At 33.6% G+C, this 13,996-nt stretch overlaps 2 protein-coding genes across 2 annotated transcripts; both read left to right on the top strand.

Moving 5' to 3' along the window:
• The first annotated feature begins 6,017 nt into the window (after nt 1–6,017).
• On the top strand, nt 6,018–7,160 carry LOC111877840 (probable carboxylesterase 2). Its single transcript, XM_023874345.3, has one exon. It carries the CDS (start codon nt 6,086–6,088, stop codon nt 6,992–6,994), a length of 909 nt encoding a protein of 302 aa, XP_023730113.1. The 5' UTR covers nt 6,018–6,085; the 3' UTR covers nt 6,995–7,160.
• A 4,911-nt stretch (nt 7,161–12,071) lies between these two features.
• Nucleotides 12,072–13,312, top strand: LOC111877830 (probable carboxylesterase 12). Its single transcript, XM_023874337.3, has one exon. The coding sequence runs from the start codon at nt 12,126–12,128 to the stop codon at nt 13,080–13,082; it is 957 nt and encodes a 318-aa protein (XP_023730105.1). The 5' UTR covers nt 12,072–12,125; the 3' UTR covers nt 13,083–13,312.
• The last annotated feature ends 684 nt before the right edge of the window (nt 13,313–13,996 follow it).

The following is a 13,996-nucleotide window of genomic DNA, read 5'->3' as shown; positions in this document are numbered from 1 at the left end:
TTAGTGAGAGTTCTTCTATGGAGAAGTTAGCAGAGATATATGTGAGAGAGGTGGTATCGTGACATGGGGTGCCGATCTCGATTGTGTCAGATCGAGATGTGCGTTTCACTTCCATATTTTGGAAGAAATTCCATAAGGAGTTGGGTACGAGGTTGCATTTTAGTACCGCATAACACCCACAGACTGACGGTCAGAGCGAGCGGACGATTCAGACGCTCGAGGACATGCTCCGAGCATGTGTGTTGGATTTTGGCGGAAGTTGGGACACGTATTTGCCCTTAGCAGAGTTCTCCTACAACAACAACCTTCATTTGAGCATTGGTATGCCACCCTTTGAGCTGTTGTATGGGAGGAGGAATCAGACTCCCATTTGTTGGGGAGAGGTAGGGCAACGAGTGATGGGTAGCACGGAGATCGTGCTTCAGACGACAGAGCAGATACACCAGGTCAGGCAGAGGTTGTTGACCGCCCAGAGTCGCCAGAAGAGTTATGCGGATAGGCGACGATCCGAGCTTGAGTTCCAGGTCGGTGATTATGTTCTCCTGAAGGTATCTCCTTGGAAAGAAGTGATCCGATTCAGGAAGAGGGGCAAGCTAGGACCCCGGTATATTGGCCCATTCAGGGTGATCGTGAGGGTGGGCAGGGTAGCATATCACTTGGAGCTACCTGCGGAGTTGGAGCGGATTCATAATACCTTTCACGTGTCTCAGCCGAGGAAGTGTATAGCCGACGAGTCGGCGATAGTGCCATTAGAGGATATTCAGGTGGATACGAGCCCGAACTACATGGAGAGACCAGTGGCGATTGTGGATCGGAAGATCAAGGTTCTGAGGAACAAGGAGGTGCCACTGGTGCAGGTTCAATGGCAACATCAGAGAGGATCCGAGTTGACTTTGGAGCCAGAGCGGGAGATGCGTGAGCAGCATCCGGAGCTATTTCAGGGATGAGACTTTGAGGGCGAAGTCTGATTCAAGTGGGAGAGAATTGTAACATTCGTAATTTCAGGTATTATATTTATTCGATTTAATTTCTAGTTTTGTGGAAGAACTCGGCGAGTTGATGCATAGACTCGCCGAGTAGAGATGCGAATCATTATCCGGGTGGACGGCTGGACTCGGCGAGTCCACGCTGTTTAATGAAACGCTAATTCCTCAGGTTTAGGGCCTATTTAAAGGGCCTTATGGCCGTCAATTGCGGCTACCAGACCCCAGAGAGAAACCCTAAGTGAGCTAGGGCGTTTGTGAGAGGAAAGAAGCTATTTCTTGATCTTTGTTGGTGTTTTTGCAAATAGAAGAGGACCAAGACAAGAGGAGACTAAAGAGGGTGCTGATCTAGTGATTCCAAGGCCCAGAGACTTCATTTTGAGGTATTCATTCAACCCCTTCTTCAGTTTATGGTGTAAATCTTAGAGTTAGGGCTTTTTAGCCCCATTAGAGGATGGTTATTTGGAGTAATTGGTCCCTTCTCATGTTGGTGTTGTAGATCTGGACCCAAAGAGGTCCAGAGACCCTTTTCCCTTGAGCTTTATGGGTATTAATGGAGGTTATGAACTTAGGATGTCATTTTAGAGGCCATATCTTCAAATAAGGACTTTGAGCCTTTACATGTGCACCAAGATGTTAGCTTTACGTGATTATAATGCTTTGGGAAGCTAGATCTATGGTTTAGAGGAGCGGATCTGACCTCAAGATGTCAGTTCAGCTTGAGCATGGCATGGACTCGCCGAGTCCAATAGCCGACTCGGCGAGTAGGACGAGGGTTTTCCCGATAATCACACAGTTGGTGACTCACTGAGTTGGGGAAGCGACTTGGTGAGTCAGAGGGAATCTAGAAGACAAAGTGCACGATGGTACTCGCCGAGTCAGGAGCCGGACTCGGCGAGTTAGGTCGGGACATTCCACAGTTGAGATCAGTGATGATTTGCAGAGTTGAGGTTGACTCAGTGAGTCGAATGAGGACTAGGAGAGTGAAGAGCATGTGTGGACTCGCCGAGTCACAGTTGCGCACTCGACGAGTTTGATCAAGGTTGACCGTTGACTTCGTTGACTTTTAGGGTTAGTCAATGTTTGGACCATAGAGTCGTCAGAAGGGTAGGATAGTCTTTTACCCTTCCTAGAGGATGTATTGAGAGGAAGAGATTAGCCTAACCCTGAGGGTTGTATTAATTAGAGTATTTATTTTATGTGATTAGGCAGGGGCTAGACCAGAGTTACCGAGTCAGAGATTTACTGAGATATCCGAGGTGAATCTTCTCACTATACTTTTCCTTGAGTAGGTAAATAGAGTTATGTGATACAATGGTTGTATGCTATACATGTGTTATGTGTTGCACTGCATTCTTCTATGTGATTTATGATGTGTATGTTTGCAAAGTTAGAACCTGAGGGTTCACAGAGTTTGGGTGCACGGACCCACAGAGTTATAGCTTCGAGTGGCTAATATGTGTTGTATGTGGTATTTTGGGGAACTCACTAAGCTTTGTGCTTACAGTGTTTTATGTTATGTGTTTCAGGTACTAGTGAGGATCGCGAAAAGGCGCCGGCTTGATCAGTACACACACGGGATTCTTATGCTATGAGATCTTGGGATTGATATATGTTACGAACTGAGTTTTAAACAATGGTGCTTTTATGAATAATGAATGAAATATATTTTTATAAAATGCGAAAAATTGTTTTGGAAATTTACGTTGTTACAATTGTCAAAATCGAAAACTCAGGGATCTGACTGGCCAACTCGTCGAGTCTGTGCAATGAACTCGTCGAGTTCCACATATGAACTCGTCGAGTTCTATGAACAGAATGACGATTCTACTCCCTTCTCCTTTGAACGATTCACAATTGCATCAAGTTCAACCGAAAAACATCCTAGTCTCTGATACCACTGATGGGTTATGAGCATAACTACAAAGCCTATGAGTTAATGCAACCTTAAGATTAAGGATCTAGGTTTTCATTAGTTGAACATGCAAACTTGAATATCAAAGAGAGAAACCCTAATAGCATCTATATAATCAAAATTGACCAAATAAAACGGTTTAGATGTGTACCTTACTTGCTATGTAGTAATAACAAGAAAACTTTGTAGATCTTGAACTCTTGAAAGCAAGTGCCTCAAATATGACACCTCTAATGGCTTACAAATACTCTTTGCAAGAGGATGAGAAGGAGAGAGGAGAGAATGCTTTTAGAAATTCGCCTCTACTAGGGTTCTTCCAAGGTGGTTGAAAATCCCAAGGCTAAGCCTCTTTATATATTGTAGGTTGCTTAGCCCAAAGCTAGGGTTTTCAGGTGGAAACCCTAATTTCCTGCTTAAGGCCTAAGCAACCCATGGACTCCCTACTAAGAAGCCTTGGACGAAAACTTATAGGGTCTCCCTATAATTTTCGTCCACTCCTATCTATGGAGTCCAAGAGCCCAGTTTCACAACTATCAATGATTTGCAAAACAACCATTGTACTTTTAATTAATTCCTTTAATCCCAAATTAATTTATGATCAAATTAATTAAACAACATGACTTCTAATTAATATATTATTTCCATAACATATTAATAAATCATTTATATAAATTTATTATTCTAAATAATAAAATCAACTTCTCTCCAAAAATCATCATGTCAAGTTGCAAGAGTGAAAGCAAATCTAAAGGACTTGTGTTTCTATCAATTCAAGTATATACCAATTATAGTTATGAGCTTAGACACCTAAGCCAACAGTTATCACAATGTAATTACACTCTGATATATTTTAATAAATAAAAATGAAATAAAATTGGGCTGAAAATATGAACATTACACAATCACTTGTTGTTAGTGGCTACTTTAATCTTTTTTTGATGCAAAATGTAAAATCAAATGTATGGGAATATTTGTATGTCGCTCTTGAGAGTTGACCATTTGACTTCTTAATTAATGATCTGTAGGTACAACAACTAAAGCAGAACCTTCTCAAAACGGATAAAAACTATGCTACTCAAACTGAGAAGGAAACATGTATGTATTTTGTATGTTTTATTATTTATGTACTAAGTTCATTTATCTTGATTTTTTTTAATATAATTTAATTAACTTCTCTGGTATTACCTTTGTTTTTACCATTACCATCTAAAGTTTGAATGGATTATTTTATTTATTTATTTTTTGTGAAGTGGTTGATGCAATCATGATTTTGGGTGAATACATGGAAGATGAGGCCATGGTTTAAGCTTCTAAGCAACAATCTTATGTACTAAGTGTAACAAAGCTGTTTTGTTTTGCTTTTTTTATAACATTAGATGCAAGAAAGAATAATGTACTTGTGTTGATTTGTTTATCATAGCATCCCATTTTTGTTTCTTCTTATTACAACATTTTTTTTTAATTCTAACGATTATAAGCTTATAACAATGTCATCCAAATACAATTAAACAAATCAATTTTCACTAAAAAGGTATGATGCTATAACACACATACAAAATAAAAGTACATTGCTAAATCTTGCATTTAGCTCTTTTTTTTATTACAAATTCAAACCATGCGTCTTGAAGCATGAAAGTCTCAGAAGAAATTTGTTATGTTAATACTAATATCTTTATATATATATATATATATATATATATATATATATATATATATATATATATATAAGACGCTCTTATCATTCTAACATTAAAGAATTTATGCAGCTATCCCTCTATAAAAGATCAACCAATTACACATAAGATGAGAAAATATCCTTATTGACCTTGATGTTGAGATCCTAGTTGATCCATCATCTAAGATGCAATTTTATTAATTATAACAATTTTTGTTAAAAAAAATTCTATTTAGTTGTTTTAAGAGCAATCGGTTACTTACAACCCATTTTTTATGTAATTTTTAATGACAATTCTTTTTTGAAATATTACATTTTTATCAGGCTATTTCTCATTCGCAAAAAGTTACAAAAACTTCTGATGGCATTTGTTCATCAAAAATTGATTTTTTTGTTTTTAAAAACAACCATCAACTTTAAGAAACATTCAAGAGTTCTTTATCAAAATACAATGTTTTAATATGAAGTAGTTTAAAAATAAATTTATTAGAACTCATACGAGATTTTTTACTAGTTTTAATAAAGTCTAAAACTTTTCCATGAATAGAAACTAATAAATAGTTTTTTCAATCATTTTGGTTGGGAATATATATATATATATATATATATATATATATATATATATATATATATATATATATATATATATATATATATATATATATATATATATATATATATATATTCTTTTTTGTTTTTATTTAATGAAAAAGTTAAAAGATTTTTTTTAAAGTTTTTTATTTTCTTGATGTGGTATGCAAAAGCTTACTTACAACATTTTGCTATTATAAATGCTCTTATTTGCTATTTATATACTATATTAGGAATAGTATACTTTACATCTTTTAAACATTTACCACAATATTTTGTATATTTTGATAATTTTGCTCTTTTTGTGTATACTTTGCCAATTTTGATCCTTTTGTGTATATTTTGACAATTTTGGTTCCTCGTCTATTGCAATTAAAAATCGGTCACATGTCTTTTAATATTTGCTACTTTAAGTTTCTTTGACCCTTTTCGCCTTCATTTTGTCCATTTTTTCTTCTTACTACTTATTTTTCATTATCACACATGTTTTAATATTTCTTACTTTGAGTCCTTTTGACCATTTTGACGTTCTTTTTGTCAATTTTCTGTTTATCGATTTGTACTTTCGTTTTGGGGTTCGTTTTGTCATCGTTTTCTTATCGTCGTCATTTGTAAATAAAACAAGAGGGATTTCATGAACAACGAGTTCAATAAACCTACAAAAACAACCTCGGTGATGCCGGTGGTTCACCATGGGCTCACCGCTAATAATGAAGTGATTTTTTTTTGGTCATAATATAATAACTTAACCAATGCTCTAAATTTTCAAAGTGGTTGTCAAGAATCCAGTGTCTACTAAAATGTGTGGTTTTTTTTTTTTTTTTTTTTTTTTTTTTTTTTTTTCGAAACAGGGTATAAGAATCAGAACCACTCCATTTAATACCACAACATCTTTCTCTACAAACACAAACTCCACCTGCAATGGATTCCATCGAGAATGAGGTAACTCACGACTTCAACCCTTTCTTCCGTGTTTACAAAAGTGGTCGCATCGAAAGAATTACAGGAACCCCGATCATTCCTCCATCGCACGATCCCATAACGAATGTTCTCTCTAAAGACGTCGTCATTTCACTAGATCCCAAGATCTCCGCCCGTCTCTACCTACCATCCACCGCTGCCACAGCCGTCGCTAAACTCCCACTCCTCATCTACATCCACGGTGGCGCTTTCACAATCGAATCCGCCTTCTCCACTCTCTGCCACGCCCACTTAAACTCCGTAATAGCCACCTCTGGCGTAATCGCCGTCTCCATCGAGTACAGACTCGCACCGGAGCACCCAATCCCAGCCTGCTACGAAGATTGCTGGGAAGTTCTGAAATGGGTCGATCAAGCACCCGATCCATGGATAAAAGACCACGCCGATCTGAACCGGGTTTTTTTAATGGGCGATAGCGCTGGGGCTAACATCGCACATAACATAGCGGTCCGAGCTGGCGTAGATGGAACCGGACCCGGTTTGAAGATTGTGGGCATGGCGTTAATTCACCCGTATTTCGAGTTCAGGCAACCGGGTAAACTATGGATGTATATTTGTCCCGATTCAAGTGGGATTAGTGACCCGAGGATAAATCCGGCTGCGGAACCGGGTTTGCTGGAAAAGATAGCGTGTGGGAAGGTGCAGGTGTGTGTAGCTGGGAAAGATAGGCTTAAAGGGTGTGGATTGAGTTACTACGAGACACTGAAGAAGAGTGATTGGAATGGAGACGTGGAAATTATGGAGACTGAAGGAAGAGATCATGTGTTCCATCTGTTTGATCCTAATTGTGAGGACGCACGCAAACTCAAAACTTTGTTAGCTTCTTTTTTTCAATCGAATGGCAAGTAATTATTTAGGTATTATGTCAACATAATAAAATAAAGATAAAGATAAAAATAAAAAAATGCGTGCTTGTAACGTATTGTCGTAATAATATTAATAATAATTGTATTCGACAGAATTTGGATAGTTTTTCTTTTCTGTAAATATAAAAGGTCTTGTTATATGTTTCCAACTACTGTTTCCAACTACTATCGAAGATAAGATGTTAGAGCCAATAAAACTAGACGAATGGTCTCTATGGTTTGGGGTAATTTGCACGTTCGGTCCCTAACTTATTTTTTTAACTCTGAAGGTCCTTACTGTTTGTTTTTGTTACACGTTTGGTCCCTACTATTTGTTTTTGTTACGTGCTTGGTTCTTGTCTTGCCTAAAAAACTATTATTTAAATAGAGAAAAATGATGGGGTGAGTAAGGTAAGATGAGGGTGGCGGGTTGGGGGTGTGTTTATTTAAATAAATTAAAAAATCAAGGGCAAAGTAGTGCTTTTAGGTAAGATAGGGACCAAATGCGTAACAAAATCAAACAATAGGGACCTTCCGAATTAAAAAATAAGTTAGGGATCAAACGTGCAAATTACCCTAAACCATAGGGACCATTCGTGTAATTTACTCATAAAACTATTGTGAGAAGTTTTGAGATTTCTAAATACCCACATTTTATATTCGAATGGACCAAAATCATTTTAAGAATTGAGACCTAAATATTATGGATTTTAGACAAATATTAGTTTTCTTTATTATATATAAAATGATAAATACTTAAAAGGTTAATCAAAATTTGAGAATTTTATATATTTAATCACTAATTTATTTTTATATGGTCTACTATTCAACACGTTCAAATTATTTAAAAATATTAATATGATGGAAGATAGTAAGTTTCTAGTCAATATAGGTATTTTTTGAAAAAAGTTTGAATGCCGCCTAAAAAATGTTTATTGAGTGCTATGTACAATTGTAAGAGTTAGGTGTTGTTTGTTTTTTTTAAAAAAAAACCACTTCAGACCACTTACTGTTGCGTCGTGCAGCACACATGCAACACTTGGTCCTTCGCAGTTTTTTGTTTTTCAGAAGACTTCTGACTTAAAAACTGCTGCGCGTGTGCTGCGTGGCGCAGCACTAAACCAACTGCTTCAAACCTCTTCACGCCTTAGTTTAACTTACCGCAACAGTTTGCAGACGTTAAAATACAAACATATTTTTTATTACATGCTGCAGCCGTTTGTTCCACCTCTTCTGCTACAGAGGATTGCAGAGGTGGTCCACAGACTTCACTAATTTTCTCTTCGAAAAAACAAACAACACCTTATTTACTATTACAAATCATTAAACTTATCTTCATCTTCATCTTCATATCCTAATAAAAGAATATATATATTTATTCTTATATTGACAAGTGTCATATTATTAGAACTCATCATTAATATTATATGTCATATATTATATCATTTGTCAACCTATTAATTATCCATTTTAAATTTTAAATTTTAAATTTTAAATTTTAAATTTTAAATTTTAAATTTCTTATTCTAATTACATTAAATTAATTATTGATTCTTCATTTTAGATTTTAAAATTTCTCATTTTAATTATATTAAATTAATAACATTAGATTAAAAAACAAAATAAAATTAATACATATTATAAGGTGATATAACTTCACATATTTATTTAAATTAACGAATTTAGTTTTGTATAACTAAAAAAAAATATCTATTAAGTATAATTTATTTAAAATCATCTTTCGACTTAATCTTTGTCAGTTTTCTTACATGGTTAACAAAAGAGATGATGGGGAAATCCATAAGAAAATTGAAAAGTTCTCACTTTCTTTTAAATATCAATCCATATATTGTCTAACATAAGAGTCCTTATATACATGAAGGTTTGTGTTTTTCGTTCATTGATATATAGATTATCATTTTCGATTTATATCAATTTTTAGTAGTTTGAATTATGATTAAGATGATGAACAAAAACATTTGTCCAATATCTTACGATTTTTACACATATAAGATATTAACTTCTTTTTCATTATATATATATATATATATATATATATGTGTGTGTGTGTGTGTGTGTGTGCGTGTGTGTGTGTGTGTTCAAATGTTTCTCATATTTATTGTGTGCTATAATGCACCAATAAGAATTTTGTAAAAATTATATGTATATTAAATGATATTCATTCTTATAATTCCTTATTATGAATACTAATTAAATTTGTATTAATGTCAACAATAATATTATTTAAAAATGAATTTGTATCAAGAAGAATAAGATTGTATTCTAGCAGAATGAGAGTGTATTAGAGTAGAATACAATCTCATTCTTCATATTTCATGCAACTTTATTGTATTTAAGTTAGTGAGTCATGAAACAAAAAATGGACCCATACATAAAAGGGAGAATTTCATATATGCCATTCTTAAACATCAAAATATAATATTTACCCAACTTAATTTCTAAATATCATATTTACCCTTCATAAAAATTCTAAATATCATATTTACCATTCATAAAATTTCAAAATATCATATATATCCTTTTTAAACATCAAAATATCATATATGCCCTTCTTAAATATCAAAATATCGTATATGCACTTTTTAAACATCAAAATATCAATGATAATATCTAAAATATCCTTCATCTACAACATAAAAAAAAAAAAAAAAAACTAAACAATCAAAATATACATTCCATAGAGAGGGATGAAGATGAATATTTTTGTTTGTCAAGAGGACGACATTCCAACAATTTAGAAGTTCACATTCCATTAATATAGACGTAAGGATAATATTGTTAATTTTTTTAATTATTATAGTAATTTTAAGTTATAAAAAATGATTATAAAATATTAAAAACATTATAAAAAAGGATTTGGGCAAATATAATATTTTAAAGGTTTATGAAGGGTAAATATGATATTAAGAAATTAAGCTAGGCAAATATGATATTTTGAAGTTTAAGAGGGGTATATATGAAATTCGCCCATAAAACCTAGATGTGAATTCATTCAGAAAGAATGTTATTGCTGACATTAATGACGAATTTAATTAGTTTCTATAAAAACATAATTATAATTCTGGATATCATTTAATATACATGCAATTATAAAAAAAAATTCAATATCTATCTTTATTTAATTAAATAATAAATTTATTTTACTAAATTCCTATTTGTATTTTGTAGCACACATAATAAATATATGAAATACATTAATATATATATATATATATATATATATATATATATATATATATATATATATATATATTGAGAGAGAGAGAGAGAAAGAAATAGAGAGAGAGAGAGAGTGAGTGAGTGAGTGAGAGAGAGAGAGCGGTTAAAATGTTTGTCATATTTATTATGTTTTATAATGCACCAATAGAAATTTAGTAAAAAATAAATTATTATTTAACAAAATAAAGATAGATATTAAATGATTTCCATAATTATAATTCATTTTTTATGGAAACTAATTAAATTTGTCATAATTCATATCTAAGTTTTCATATATGAGTTCGTATTTTGTTTAGTGACTCATTCACTCAAAATAAAACAAAGTTGCCTGAAACATGGAGAACGGACATACAACTTTGTCATATTTTTGTGAGAAATTGCCATTCTAGAACAATCATTTGATCTGTTTCATTCTCTCCTATTTACTACGGCAACGAAGAATCAAATTATTACTATATTTATTCATTTTTCTACTTCTTTTTGTATTTAGAAATAATTGGCAAAAAAGATGGAGAAAAATCTTTTTCTTTATTTGAAAAACCTATTCTGACCTTTTTTCGATTAGAATCGATGGAATCGTCCATTATGATACATAAGAAAAATAAATAAAAAATTGTCTGTAAGAAAAGAAACGTTTAAGTTAGTGAGTTTATAAACAAAATACGAACATATACATAAAAAAATGTTATTGCTGATATTAATGACGAATTTAATTAGTTTCTATAAAAACAGAATTATAATTAAGAATATCATTTAATATATATACAATTATGAAAATCATTTAATATCTATTTTTATTTAATTAAATAATTATTTAATTTTACTTAACTTCTATTAGTGTATTTTAGCACAGAATAAATGTAAAAAACATATAAATCTGGCTAATGAATATATATATATATATATATATATATATATATATATATATATATATATATATATATATATATATATATATATATATATATATATATATATATATATCCAATAATTTTTCTTCTACCCTATTTTTCCTCCTCCACTTTTGGTTTATGATCGTCACCTATACACCAACATTGGTTCGTGGTTCGTGATAGTGATTGTGGTTCGTTGTTCATCCCATAAACTTTGGAGAACCTTATTGAATAATCTTCAAATATTCTTCACATTCAAAGAAAAAGAACAATGAAATGACCTAAATGCCCCCATGTGAGGAGAACATGTCTAGCCTTAAGGTGTAAAACAAACAAAGACAAATGAGATAAGGACCATCCATATAAAGCTTTCCAAACGTAAAAACCATTTACTTAAAAAAATCCTAAATAAAAACCATTTGTTCTATATTTCTTAAATAGTGCAGACTAAAGACCATTTTTTAAATTTGGTCTTATACTTTTGAGAAACAAAAAAATAATCCTACACAAAAATCATATGTGCTATACTTTTTTAAATCGCAGACCTTTTCTTAAATTTTGTCGAGTATGGATAAAAAAAAGACCATTTGTGCTATATTTTTTTAAATCAGTCACATAGACAACTTCTAAAATTTTGTCTTATATGGGAAACAAAAAAATCTTAAAAATATATGGTATATTTTTTAAATCGCATAGAGCCATAGACTATATCTCAAATTTTATTTTATATCTATGAGAAATAAAACAAAATCCTAAACAAATCATGTGTTATATTTTTTAAATCGCATAAGACCATTTTGCAAAAATTGTCTTATTTTTATGGAAAATAAAACATTTGACTTCGGCATCTAGAAGCCACCCATAGGGTCCCCCCACGTCTACAGTAGACAGATGGGATCCGCTTAAAAAGAAAATCCTAGAACTTATTTATTCATGACAAGTGAAAACTGAAAACTGAAAATCATAATTCATCGTTAGCTTCTTGCATCTTCGGCAATCGACATGGACACGTCCACCGACGAAATCATCAAAGAAGTCCCCGGTTTGGTTCGTATATTCAAAGGCGGTCGAATCCAGAAACTTTACGTTCCCAATATTGTTCCCGCCGGCACCGATCCTTCCTCCGGCGTCATTTCAAAAGACGTCGTGATTTCACAGGAAGTCAACATCTCTGCTAGGCTTTACATCCCAAACCCCACAAAATCCAACCAAAAACTCCCGCTTTTAATCTTCTTTCACGGCGGTGGATTCGTCATCGAAACCACCACCTCCTCCATGTACCACAACTTCCTTAACCTCGTCGTTTCAGAATCCAATGTCGTCGCCGTCTCCGTCGACTACAGACTAGCGCCGGAGTTTCCCCTCCCGATCGCCTATGAAGACTCATGGGAAGCGATCAAGTGGGTCGCGGAGCATGTCAACGGAAATGGTCCAGAGCCGTGGTTGAACGAATACGCCGATCTTCAAAACATCTTCATCGCCGGCGACAGTGCCGGAGGTAATATAGCCCACCACATGGCGATCCGGGTCGGATCGGATACCCCATCCGGTTTAAGTTTCCAGGGTGCTATCTTGCTTCACCCGTATTTCTGGGGGAAAGAACGGGTGGGTGACGAGTCCGATTGGATTAAACCCGAAATGGTTGCTTATTTGGATGGCTTGTGGGCATTTGCTCACCCGGGAAGTAGCGGACCGGATGACCCGTTGATTAACCCGGATATGGATCCAAGAATAACGGGTATGGGTTGCTCCAAGATGCTGGTTTGTATCGGCGGAAATGATTTTATGAGGGCTAGGGATTGGAATTACAAAGCCGTGATTGAAAAAAGTGGATGGAAAGGAAAATTACAAGTGGCAGAGGACAAAGGGGAGGAACATGTGTTTTTCCTACAAAAACCTTCTTCTGCAAATGCTTGTACTTTACGAACTAGAATTTGTTCATTCATCAATCAGGCCTGAGAGAACGTATTGTACACTGAAATAAGAGACTTGATCTGTAAATAATAGTTTTTATCCATACACAACAATTGATATTTTATATATATAATATATAAATTGTTGTGTATGACAAAAAATTATTATGTACGAATCACACCCTAAAATAAATATAAATGTTTCATTTTAAAATGTTTATATTTTTTATGTACTTTTTGTTGAATTTACAAATTAATCTTTTCAGAGGCATCTAATATTTTTTGTTAGACTATATATATATTTATATTATTGTTATCATGTTGTATTATACTTAGTTAGTGTAGCCCATAGCAATTAGTATGGCCCATCATGTAATCGGCCTTTTGTTGTATACACGTAAATTTTTGTTTAATAAGTTCATTAATTTAAACATCAGCATTTATTACAATAATAACACAAAAATAAATTTAATATCAAAATGATCACATTTCCCTACCAAACAAATTACATCATATGTGGTTATCCTTTTAGTTAAATGATGAGAGGTCACCACCCCGCCGGGCGACCGGGTGGAAGTAAGAAGAAGAAAACCGGCAAGTAGAATCTTTGCAAGAGACGACCTCACTATATTCTACGTAGCCGGTTTTCCGAACGGTGTAAGGAAAGAAGAGTTAAACAAGTCATTCTCCAAGTTTGATCATGTGGTAGATGTTTATTTTGGCGGGAGAAAGGATTAATACATAAAGAATTATGCATTTGTGAGTTTCACGGGAGTAAGCGATGCCAAAGATTTGGAAGACTCACTTCAAGGGATAAAGTGCAGAGAAATAGTACTATACGTAAACATAGCCAAACACCAATGCAAAGCAGTTCACAAGCCTCTCCCCACCTACCAACGACAAGATACACGATGGAGTGCCCTCAGTCGATACCTCCACAAATCTCTGGCAGTAGAGATG

Source organism: Lactuca sativa, chromosome 5 (assembly GCF_002870075.4).
Source record: "Lactuca sativa cultivar Salinas chromosome 5, Lsat_Salinas_v11, whole genome shotgun sequence".
In the NCBI taxonomy this organism is placed as follows: domain Eukaryota; kingdom Viridiplantae; phylum Streptophyta; class Magnoliopsida; order Asterales; family Asteraceae; genus Lactuca; species Lactuca sativa.
Note: the sequence above shows the minus strand (reverse complement) of the source record. Positions and strands in the feature narration are given on the sequence as shown.